Source organism: Misgurnus anguillicaudatus, chromosome 2, assembly GCF_027580225.2.
Source record: "Misgurnus anguillicaudatus chromosome 2, ASM2758022v2, whole genome shotgun sequence".
Lineage (NCBI taxonomy): Eukaryota > Metazoa > Chordata > Actinopteri > Cypriniformes > Cobitidae > Misgurnus > Misgurnus anguillicaudatus.
Genome location: NC_073338.2, coordinates 49,458,499 through 49,471,825, shown reverse-complemented (window position 1 = coordinate 49,471,825; position 13,327 = coordinate 49,458,499). Strand labels below are relative to the sequence as shown.

General features: G+C 35.6%; 1 protein-coding gene across 1 annotated transcript; it reads right to left on the bottom strand.

Moving 5' to 3' along the window:
* Nucleotides 1-303: 303 nt before the first annotated feature.
* Nucleotides 304-8,336, bottom strand: LOC141351036 (cathepsin Z-like). Its single transcript, XM_073857079.1, has 6 exons — nucleotides 8,151-8,336; nucleotides 5,711-5,874; nucleotides 5,359-5,538; nucleotides 4,437-4,587; nucleotides 1,649-1,814; nucleotides 304-1,221 (listed from the first exon to the last, which is right to left on the bottom strand). Exons 1-6 carry the CDS (start codon nucleotides 8,285-8,287, stop codon nucleotides 1,108-1,110), a joined length of 912 nt encoding a protein of 303 aa, XP_073713180.1. The 5' UTR covers nucleotides 8,288-8,336; the 3' UTR covers nucleotides 304-1,107.
* Between the last annotated feature and the right edge of the window lie 4,991 nt (nucleotides 8,337-13,327).

Here is a 13,327-nt window from a genome sequence, read left to right as displayed (position 1 = left end):
TTGTGTGAATTCAAACCTTATGGAAGAAACCTTTAACAAGAATCTTCCTACACGATTTTGGGTGAATTATATTCATGATAGAAGTACTCTGTAGCCAGAGTGTCTATTGCCAGGTATGACTTTGTAACTTTTGCAACTGTTGATCATTTTAATTGGAATTGAATCATTTTCTATGCATTTCAAAAGCAAGGGGTGAGCAGTGGACTGAGCCGTTGGTTGCAATTCACAACATCACCACTAGATGCCGCTGAACTTTACACACTGCACCTTGAAAACATTGTTAAAAAACGCTATACAAATAAATACACTTGTTGGAATGCTTTATTCTGATTGGCCAGTCATGACATTTGTAGGTTTGTTATTCCCAGATAAGAACTGTTCAAAACTACTAACACACTGTAATCTGGATGCTGCAAATCATTTTGACGGGTGCAGTTTTATTCCACAAAAAATCATATAAATTTGTCTTTTAATTACATATGTGACATTATATTTGCAAATGATTAAACCAAATAGTGTGTTTGGGACTTATGAATGTCTTGTCTTACCTAAAATGAGAAAATAAAATATTTAAAATAAATATTTAATGTTCACTACTTTACTTATGAGGCAAATCTAATAAGCGGGATAATGTACAGGCAGCCATTGGTTATTGCAAAATAAGCCCCTTCTGTGTGATTTCTTACCTAAAACAACGGTTGGGTTCGTCCATATTTCACCCAATCATATGTTAAAACAACACAGCATTCTTAAAGTGTATAAGAAATTATATTTTGTATTAAGTAAACGACGAGGACTACTTATTTTTATTGTTTTAATTTATGATAAATATTTAAGAGTTAAAAACACACTAAAAAAATTGGCAAAATGAATAAAATAATAGTGCATGATGAAAGCACTTCAATACATCTGAGGTAAGAGCCTAATATGACAAATCTCCCATCTTAATATTTCAATACTGATTTTAAAAAACGGCACATTTTATCACAATTACAAATAACAGGTTCACAGTCACTGCCATCTGTTCTTGCTTGGCAAAGTATTTGATTCCACTTCCCCTATTATGAAGAACATGGAGTCAATTGTTTCAGATTTCCCCCTTCTGTTTTACGTCACTATTGGGTCTCCATACGCACACCTTGCCTCGATGCCGAGGTTGAACCAGTTGCCTTTCCCACCCTTATATGCACTGGTGACAATTCTGGCCCAGCCCGACTCACCCTATAAGAGATCAAACAAGACACCCTGTTTTATTATGAGAACTAGTTAAATTGCAGAATCTGATTTTTTACATAAGATTGCAAAGATGTAAAACAATTTTGTGAATCTTTTCTATTGATTTCGAATTGCTTTAAATCCATTCTGAGAAAAGCATAGCAATTATCAGGGCCATTAACCAGTGGTCTCGTGGGCCCTTTGACCATGTCACAAAAATCCATAATTTATACACTTTGTAAATCTCATATAAATCACATATTGAGCATTAAAGTATTTTACAGTATTTTTTAAAATTGTCTGACTTTGCAAAAACACAAGTTAGAAATGTTTAGCTTAGTATCCAAAACATTGTTGAAGACTCAAATTTTTGATTTTTCAACCCTTATTTTATAAAACAGATCTGAGACCCAAACCCTGTTACGTTACTCACCCAAAATTCGCCCCAGGAGTTGCGGACAATCCAATACTCAGTTCCATCCTCTGCTACGCCCCAGCCTGCCACTGAGATGATGTGGTTTGAAATAGGCAGTATGTGAAATTCAGCAAAAATCCCTCCATTATATGCCTCCAGGCCTTTAGTGGCTTTTATTGCACAGCTGCAACACAGAAATAAAATACAAAAGATATAATAACTATTATACAATGTGCCAGGGCTTTGAGATTTGTGCACAAGTCTATATATGTGCAAAACGTGATATGGGGCTTACACACTGACATTATGCATGAGAAATGTTACAGTATAGGGGGTGACACGGGGTGAAATATATGGCCTTCTACTTTGAAGTTTTATTCTGTTAGAGTTGACCTTCTTTTTCATTAAAGGAGCTATATATATACACTCACCTAAAGAATTATTAGGAACAGTGGCGGTTCTACGCGAAGGCCAAGGGTGGCCCGTGCCTCTGTAGACATGTCACTGGCCACCCCGTGCTGACAAAATAAAAAAGTATAAATTTATTTAGATTTTACACGCGAGCGCCAAAAGCGGAACTAATGCGACGCAACGTTCTACACGAGCAAATTAGAGCGACGCACCCAACCACTGCACTGTTGCTGGCTGCGGGTGATGCTCAGCGAGTGTCTCAATTTGTTCCCAATCTCCCGATGTTGTGAATGTGTATGCAGGTTCGGGCACTGGTAAGGACTCTAGCTCACTTCACATTGGGCACTACTTATTCTCCTGTGACATGGCTGCGCGTTGTGATCATTAACAGCTGTTACTCATCAACAACCGGAAAAACCAACATAAAGTTTACACATTGTAAAAAGCGCTGTAATTATGTTCTTACATATACGTGCATAAAATTGGAGGAATATTATTAAATGTTACATATAAAAATCTTTACAATTTAAAATAAATATTATTTTAAATATTGAGTATTGTGGTCCCTAACTGTCTAGCAATGTGTGTTTATATTTAAACTAAAACAAACGTTTGTCTTTATAAAAGTTTGCATTTCATAAAGTTTATTGAGTAGGCTCGCGTGATTTTCGGTTGGAGGGCTTTAGAAAAGGTCACGTGATTTCCAGTAAGGGAACATAGGGACCATTGATGCTCACTGGTTTTTGCGTTGCATGGAATTTTTAGGTAACTAACGTTTGGCATAAAGGCAGACTACCTAACCACCTGACTACTGAACAAGGGAGCTGATGAGACCCCAGCTCCTCTTTTGCACCTGCACTGTTGTATTAAATAAATATGTATATGATTGTAAAGTAAAATAAAGTTTAAGTTTACGCCAAATTCTGACTCTACCATCTGAATGTCTCAACAGAAATCAAGACTCATCAGACCAGGGAACATTTTCTAGTCTTCTGTCCAATTCTCGTGAAAAATGTAGCCTCTTTTTCCTATTTGTAGTGGAGATGAGTGGTACCCGGTGGGGTCTTCTGCTGTTATAGCCCATCCGCCTCAAGGTTGTGCGTGTTGTGGCTTCACAAATGCTTGCTGCATACCTCGGTTGTAACGAATGGTTATTCTATTCTATCAGGTTATTCTTCTATCATAATGAATCAGTTGGCCCAATCAACAATGCATTTTCGCCAACAGCACTGCCGCATACTGTATGTTTTTTCCTTTCACACCATTCTTTGTAAACCCTAGAAATGGTTGCATGTGAAAACCCCGGTAACTGAGCAGATTGTGAATATTCAGACCGGCCAGTCTGGCACCAACAACCATGCCACGCTCAAAATTGCCTAAATCACCTTTCTTTCCCCATCTGACATTCAGTTTGGAGTTCAGGAGATTGTCTTGACCAGGACCACACCTCTAAATGCATTGAAGCAACTGCCATTTGATTGGTTGATTAGATAATTGCATTAATGAGAAATTGAACAGGTGTTCCTAATAATCCAGACAACCATAGGAAGTTTATTTGCTAAGTTTTACGTTTGAAATGTTTTTTGTTGTTTGCAAATTACAAACCTGCACGTGACGATTTTTTATAACATAATCTGCGGCTCATTTCGGAGTTTGCAACCTCTAGAGGTCTATGGGCCATAGCAGCCTCATTTAAAGGGGACATATCATGAAAGTCTGACTTTCTCCATGTTTAAGTGCTATAATTGGGTCCCCAGTGCTTCTATCAACCTAGGCTGCGTCCGAAAGATCTAAAATGCTGCCTTCTGAGGCAGCATCCAAGGCAGGAAGGCATCAAGGCATGTCCGAATTCAATGTTTGTTTATTTCCTATCTCCTGAGGTACCTCCATTGTCCTGTCCCACAATTCTATGCGTGGGCATACAATGTGATTGGTCGAGCCTGGTCGAGTTTGAAAAAATGAAATGGCGGTCAAGAAGCGTCTGGAGCATAAATGTAGTGCAAATAAAGTTATATATTCACTTTTTACAACTTCTAATTTCATTTCTAGCAAGAAATTAGTATTGTAGTTTTCATATATATATATAATTTTAACATATTATAATAACTTATCTGTGTGGTATTTTGAGCTAATAATTCACATACATACCCTGGGCACACCAAAATAATTAGCAACCAAGCTGTTAAAATGAATTATTGGGTAAATTGGGGGAATTTTTGTGGGTTTGAGACCTGAGTTAATATTTTTTAATGATTCACATAGTTAAAAAAGCCTACAACACATTGATCTTTATAAAGTAACAAAATAGCTTTCTAGTCAAATATTATGTTACATGTCTAATAGCTACAATGACCCTATTGTTACTTTATATTAAAGGTTAGGGTTTAAAACTTGCCTTATTGGTCCATTTTTGTAGATCTCAGCTTTCATTTTGTCCCGTCCAGAGACCGTCCCGTAGTCTCCAACCTTCCACAATGTGTAGTTTTTTATAATGGAGCAGGAACCAAAGAACGAACACGTGCCACATTGGTTAAATAAATTGCACTCTGCAAACACAGATCAAGACTTAAATATGGTATGTAACCCTGTTTGTGAGATCCAGACTCGCATATTGCAATTTATTGTTTGTACTTGATGTTATTTACACTTATTACACGGCTCTCTGGAATGCTTGATTCTGATTGGTCAGTTGAGACATTTGCAGGTTCGTTCTTTTCAAATAATAACCGCTCCAAAGTAATAACGCATAGCCGGTACTACTTGTACGAGTAAAATCGCTCCGCGCCAATAACGATCAATAAAGATTACTGTTTGGCGCCATCTTGTGACAAACACTGGACAACCACGAAAAGACACAGACAGCTTACTGAGACTGAACTTGACAAAATAGAGCATGACAGCTACGAACCCAACACACAAAAAAATACAGAATGGGCATTAAAACTTCTCAAAGACTGGCTAAAAGAGAAAAAAATGGAGACAGACAAGTATGAAGCAGAGGATCTTAATAAGGTATTACGATCATTTTATGCATCTGTGCAAAGTTTCGCGGAAGGATAAAAATGTTAATTTAAAACAAATATGCCAATAAAATGTTTCAAATTCATATTCATGTCCAGTTTTTTTTCTTATGTGGCAAGTAGCCGTGTTATAAGCGGGATAATGTAGAGGCAGCCGGTAGTTATTGGGAAAATAAGCCAAGGAAGCCAGCTTAAAGAAGCACACCTCATTATTCATGTCTATTGGACAAACAGTGGAGAACCATATGCCAAAGTTTAATATTCAAGTTTTGTGCCGTTTTAAAGTTATTGTCTTACTTTGATTGCGGGCTTGGTAATTATTGCAGGTCTCATCGGGAATGCCCTGCTGGTGTGCATATGCATATACACCCAGATCATTACCGCCATAGCATGACCCCGCATCTCCACAATCAATCACATTCTGCACAGACAAGTAAGCAGATGGCCAAGCCCCCTTTCTCTTGATGTTAATGCGATCTTTAAAGGAGGGAGAAAAACATAAGAGTAACTGACTTTACTGACAGAGTTAACATACTACTAGTTACTAATTTAGTAGACTTTCATCCAAAGCTAACACTAAGGGGATGGTTTATAGATCACCCTTTGTTTTTATGTAAAATGAATAGTTCTGAATAAATTAAACTCTCACCTGCGAGCGCGCTGGTGGCGCCCATGGCCCAGCACGAGCCGCAGTACTGAGGAATGTGCTGGTTGCGTGTGATGCTCACATAGTTTTTGCCATCAATGTTGCGCCAATCCCAGGATGCCGGGAGATCAGAAGCATTTATATGTTCATGAGGTCTGGGATATGTCCTAAAAACACACGTGTTAAATATTATTACACAATTTGTGCTATATTAGTCAAGTTAAATACAAAATCAAACATAACCCATAACATTATCTTTGGTGTCACATTATTGATGGAAAAATACTTTTGACGAGTGAGAGTAAGCAATGAATTAATAACCTAAATTAGTGATGTTACATTTGAACCGAGGCTTCTGAGCTTGTGTCAAGCAAAAATGGGCATGCCAGAAGAAGTTTTGATTCGAGTTATAGCAGCCAGGGAAAAACTAGTAAGCCATAAGTAAAGGGACAAGAGCCCGACTAAAACAAACACTGATCACCATAATGTTGACTTTAAATAAAACAAAACATCAACATCTAAGCCTAATAAATTAATTGTGTTCTCAAAAATGGGCATGCCAGGTTAAGCTTTGATTTTGACGCTTTGTGTGTCAAAACTTTCGCAACCCAGATGTTTTTTATATCCCTCATAATGCTTTATAGATAGTATTGTTTGTAAATATACCTGTGCATGTGAACATTATTCAGCAAAATACAGTATCGAATTGTATGAATTTTAACTCATACTGAAATGTATTGCCACACTTGAATGAGTAAATACATTTATTATATTGACCATTCACATACATGTTGTCTAAGCTTTATTTGTTCACATAGCCTTAAAATTCATCTGAATTTCATCAGCTTGTTGCTTAATTGACGGAGCTTATTCCAGAAGTTACTGCTATATGTTTTATTAACCAAAAGATTGCGCTGTTTTGGACACCCTCAAAGCTTTGAATCATTGTTTGAATCAACAGTCAAGGGACGTATCAGTCGAGGCTTCATTTTCCCCATCACTAACTTAAATCACTAGATGTTGAGCACTACTATCAGATACTAACCACAACAACTATAATACTAAATCACAAGCTTCTTTATGCCATAACAAACGTGATTTTAACACACAAAGTTATAGCAGCCAAGAAAAAAACTAGTAAGCTATAAGTCAAGGGTCCAACTAAAACAAACACTGATCGCCATAATTGTGACTTTAAATGAAACAAACCATCAACATCTTAGCTGCCTTATAAATTATTTGTGTTCTCTGAAGCAATATTTTGACTGAACATTCAGAAATAGTGTTTTATAACAGTTTTAAAAGAAAAAACAAGGTTTCACTATCATTTACATAACAAGCTAAAAAGTAAATATAGAAAACTGTCGTTTTAAACATTGTGTGAACATTTAAGGTGTTTTCACACCTAGTTCGTTTGAGCCCTCCAAACGCTCTCAGATCAGTTCAGGGTATGTGAACAAACCAAGTGATCTCAGACCCCCTTAAAAGGACCCAGAAGTGAACCGAACTCAGACCACGTCAGGAGGTAGTCTGAGTACGGTTCGCTTTTGGGTTCTTTTGTGGTTCGATTTCTTTTTGATAGGTGAAATCAATGAGGTCCTGGTCCGCTTTGCGTGTTGTTTGGACATTGTATCAAAATCAACTGCTGCACAGAAAGCTGGGATCTGAGTTCTTATGAAGTTGTGATGTGAACAAGAAAAGGTCTGAGATCACTTCAGTTCTGAAGAGGACCAAAAAAAGAACTGGGTCTTCTTTTGAGTCCACTATATTGTGAACACCAAAAGGACTGAGGTCACATTCAGCTAGTTCCTTTTCTGGTTCACTTTAAGTGAACTGGGTTTGGTTCTTTTAAAATGAACTATATGTGAAAACACCCTTAAACATAATGTTTGAAAATGATAGAATGTAACATTTCTATTCATCCGCATCCAGGATATTTTTTTCTGGCCTGCCACATTTGAACCATTACAGTTTTGGCTACCTAAGACACATTCATATATAAGTTTGTGCTTATATTTCTTGACTGTATCTATCTTACAAACTTCATGAAAAAACTTACTTTAAAGTACTTCCTTGTATTGGTAAAATACCATGGTGCGTTAATGTTATTAAAGGGTAATACCATGGTACTTTATGTTGATATATGAATTATTACCAAATGTATTAATCATGGCATTCACCTGAGACTTCAGAGTACTTTAATATACACATACAAAAACACACTGGTAAGTTACTGCCATGGTTTTGTATATGCACTATGGTAGTACTATGGACCTAAATATAAAAGTATACCATATATCTAATAATATCAATTACAGCACCAATACTTTTTGTAAGGGTAGTCCATGGTATTAAACAACTCAATTTTGTGCTATATGTGATTACGTTAATAAGTTAATGCAAAGTACACAATTTAACACACAGAATTGTCTATAACTGTTACCTTATAAATGATGGTCTGCTGTCCTCGATGGGTTTAAAACATGCGTGTGATATCTCCTGATCATCATTAATTTCCCCTGCAGATATATTTACAGCTAAACTAAACAATATTGACAACCAAAACAAACCGCTTGCCATGTTCGGTGTTTACTTGCGGCGTATAAACAATGCGGAAATCTTAGTTCCGCTCGACTTCATCCAGCGCTGCGCAGGTCGATCGACTTATGACGTCGAAGTACCGCGAGAGCACAGCTTTCACGTTACTTCGATCGAACCTCTTAAAAACATGCATTTATCGCCCTCTACAGCATTATACAGAATAAAACCACTTAGGCAATGAAAATCCCAATGTTGAATTGTATATTAATGGTAGAAAAATCTAAATTGTAGGCTCTCGGGTTGTCAAGCAATGTAGTAACTTGATTGATTGAAAAAAAATACGTACACATCACAATTTTAAAGTTTTAAAATCATTATGATTTAAGATAATATTGGCGACCACCACATAACTATAACGATTGTGGAAAAGAGGAATACATGTTTTTATTATAGTTTTATACTTTGAAAAACAATAATTTCAAATCATTTCTTTGGATCACTTTCAAAACGATTTGTCTAGCTTATGACATTCATATAATTATTAGTGTATTATAATTATAGTGTCTTTTAATCTCTAATAATTTTGTTTTTGACTATTGAATTCCAGTCTGTTTAGGCAATATGTCACAAGTATGACTAAAAATGTAAAACTGTAAAGATTAAAATGAATTTAAATGTTTCATTAACTTATTATTTAATACTGATAAACAGTATACAATAACAAATTAATCATACATTTGAGAAATGTAATGACAATTAAACTTTTTCTACACAGTAATTCCTCCAAGCAATATCAGTTTTGTTTTGTTTCGTAAAATACATGATTTAATAGATATTTGAAGGTCTGATGAAGTGAACTGTAGTAATTAATTTTTACCACAAGGTGGCATTAAAACGCTTTGTATTTATTTTTAAGTCTCCATCTTTCGGGTAGCTGAGGAATGAAGTTCTGTAAAACTTGTAAAATACATAAATAAATAAAACAAAAACAATATTAAAATCGATTGGGAAATATTGTCCTTTCTAGTACAAATAATGTCATATAATATGGGAAATATTTTTTTTAAATCTAAAAAAATGCCAAAACCTGATTGTAAGGGTTAAAAGACCTAATTATTAAATTATGAGGTCATTTAAAGTCCACTAACATAATTTAACAGGGCACAATTGGTATCTTTTATATGCAATTTTATAATATAGTATCTAATATATAGTATATCCTCTATACGATCGATTTCTTCTTCGCTGTCAAGGTTTTTTCTCCCTATGACTTTTCCCAATGGGTTTTTCTCCTAGGAGTTTTTTAAACCCCTAGGGAATCGGCTGACATTGGCTTAACTTAGCACCCTATACATTACATTATTACATCACTCGTTAGTACGGTTTAATTTTAGCCCCTGTATTCTGCTTTTTATGTTGTCCACAGATTTTTCTGTGTTTTCTCTGCTTTTTAATGTATTCTTCTATTGTTCTGTGGTTCTATAAATGTCTAGTGTCTATGGATTAATCTATGCAATAATTATAAAAAGTTTAATTTAAGAACAGAAGTCAATGCCGTTGATGTTTTTTTTCAACTTTGTACATAAGTGCTTTCTGATAGGCCAGGAAGCCTATGCGTGTAATTTCTTGATCAAACTTTTATGTAATGAAATTATTGTAAGTACTCTTAACAGTCGGAAGTTATTTAATGACTTGTGTTTGTCCAGTCAGCAGAGTGCATACACTGAGATTGCCATGTGATTCAATTTGACAGAGTTGTGTTGCTTTTAAAAGCAGTTCATAATATCCTCCCGGTTCAATTAAGTATTCAGTGCATGTACCGTATCGCCTAACTCAGTCAAAGTGATGAGAGTTTTTCCACTGTGTTATGTACTTTTTGAAAGTAAATTATGAGGTAGTTTCGTGACACAACAGGCACTTTGTTGAATTGATTCATAGATTTTGATCATAGATTTTGCAAGGACTCGGGGAGCAGAAATTGAAGGTATACATTAATTCATTACCATAGTGACTGCTCTTGGATTCCATCATCTTAGGCATTAAATACATTAAACAAGGTAAAGTGTTTTATATTTATTGTGCTATAGTAATTAATTATCTTAATTGTAAAATCAAATAATATATTTATTTTACACTCACCTAAAGGATTATTAGGAACACCTGTTCAATTTCTCATTAATGCAATTATCTAATCAACCAATCACATGGCAGTTGCTTCAATGCATTTAGGGGTGTAGTCCTGGTCAAGACAATCTCCTGAACTCCAAATTGAATGTCAGAATGGGAAAGAGAGGTGATTTAAGCAATTTTGAGCGTGGCATAGTTGTTTGTGCCAGACGGGCCGGTCTGAGTATTTCACAATCTGCTCAGTTACTGGGATTTTCACACATACCCATTTCTAGGGTTTACAAAGAATGGTGTGAAAAGGAAAAAACATCCAGTATGTGGCAGTCCTGTGGGTGAAAATGTCTTGTTGATGTTAGAGATCAGAGGAGAATGAGCCGACTGATTCAAGCTGATAGAAGAGCAACTTTGACTGAAATAACCACTCTTACAACCGAGGTATGCAGCAAAGCATTTGTGAAGCCACAACACGCACAACCTTGAGGCGGATGGGCTATAACAGCAGAAGACCCCACCGGGTACCACTCATCTTCACTACAAATAGGAAAAAGATGCTACAGTTTGCACAAGCTCACCAAAATTGGACAGTTGAAGACTGGAAAAATGTTGTCTGGTCTGATGAGTCTTGATTTCTGTTGAGACATTCAGAGTCAGAATGAGAGTCGTAAACCGGATGAGAACATGGATCCATCATGCCTTGTTATCACTGTGTAGGCTGGTGATGGTGTTGTAATGGTGTGGGTGATGTTTTCTTGGCACACTTTAGGCCCCTTACTGCCATTTGGGCATCGTTTAAATGCCACAGCCTACCTGAGCATTGTTTCTGACCATGTCCATCTCTTTATGACCACCATGTACACATCCTCTGATGGCTATTCCAGCAGTATAATGCACCATGTCACAAAGCTCAAATCATTTTAAATTGGTTTCTTGAACATGACAATGAGTTCACTGTACTAAAATGGCCTCCACAGTCACCAGATCTCAACCCAATAGAGCATCTTTGGGATGTGGTGGAACGGGAGCTTCATGCCCTGGATGTGCATCCCACAAATTTCTGTCAACTGCAAGATGCTATCCTATTAATATGGGCCAACATTTCTAAAGAATGCTTTCAGCATCTTGTTGAATCAATGCCACAGAGAATTAAGGCAGTTCTGAAGGCAAAAGGGGGTCAAACACAGTATTAGTATGGTGTTCCTAATAATCCTTTAGGTGAGTGGACATGCACCACCAATTTGAGTAAACCTTTGAAGTAGACAAAATATACCAAAACATAAGCTCTGTAGTCAGAAAATTATTAAGTGGACAACCAACACAATCAGCCTTTATGAGATGCTTTTATCCACAGCAACTTACTGTATAGTGCATTCAATGTATATGCATACCATGTATTTCCTCATCAGTATGTGGTTATACAGTATAGTTCAGTTGGTACACTGCAAAAAAGCAAACAAGCAAAACAATCTGCCAATGGGGTAAGCAAATATTTCTAGAATTTTTCTTGAATTTAGTGTTTAAGAAAAATGTTCAAGATTTTTTTGCTTACCCCATTGGCAGATTTTTTTTTTGCTTGTTTTATGCACAAAATCACTAACATTTGATATTTTTGGTCGTTTTGCTCATCAAGAAAAAGCATCTAAATTTAAGAATTTTTAGATATTTTTACTGAAAACAAGACAAAAATACTAAGATTTTTTTTCTTGAAAATCATTTTTTGCAGTGTAGGTACAACATTTCCTAAACCAAGATGCATTTTATTGATTAGTAAAATGGCCTAAGAAAATAGGTCTAGTTTTTAGACAAAAAATATCAAAATTGAAGTAAATTTGTGCTTAAAACAAGCAAAAAAAATCTGCCAATGGGGTGAGAATTATTATTTTTTAAATAAGTAAACTTTATTCTTTAACACTTAATTAAAGGAAATTCAAGAAAAAATGTCTTACCCCATTGGCAGATTGTTTTTTAAGTACGAATTCACTTAAATTTGATGTTTTTGTCTAAAAACTAGACTTATCTCAGATAATTTTGCTCATTAAGAAAATTCATCTTGATTTAAGGATTTTTGTACTAAAAACAAGACAAAAATACACAGTAAGAAAGTCTTTTTTGCAGTGCATCACCACAAAGGCCATGACTTCGTTCAACAGGGAATACATATCGATAAAAATGCACAGCTTGAATGTTATATAATAAAAGCATCTGACATCTTTACGTTCTGGAAAGTGTTCTTTATTTGTCTGGACATTGTAAAAGGGGTTTTCTTTATCATGGAGAGGATAATGCGATCATCCACCTCTGTTATCCTATATAGATATACAGGATTTTTATGTTGCTGGACTCACATTATGTTATTTTTAGTCAGGATGTACCAAATTGTTGATCTGGTGGTCACTCTTAAGGTTCCTGCTATCTCTCTGATGGATTTGTTGTGTTTTTGAAACCTAAATATGGTCTGTATCACGTGCATGGAGATCTCCCTGAACCGCATGACTTGGGTTTACACCCACAGCTTTCAAATGCAAATGCCACACTTAAAATCAACTCCAGATCTTTAACATGCTTCAAATGATTTAACAAATAGACAATACGTGTCCATAAAACAGTTTTAAGTCAACTGTTCCATTACTTTTGGCCTCTTTATAAAGAGGGGAGGGGGTACATTTTAAACGTCTGTAATTCTTAAACCCTTTAGACAATCTCAATGTCAATACTCTCTTAGTAAAGCTGAGAGTGTGCACTTTAAGCCACTATATGACTATAACTGGAATACATTTTGGTAAAAAGCTATAAACATAAAATGTGCTTCTGTTCCAATATTTATAGAGGTGACTGTATATGTTACATTGGAAATTTCTTTTTTGCTAATTAAGATATAAAAAGTCATTGTTTTTTGCCCAGTAACACATTAACAGTTAATTTGATTTCCCACAACATATACTGAAATAATACTTT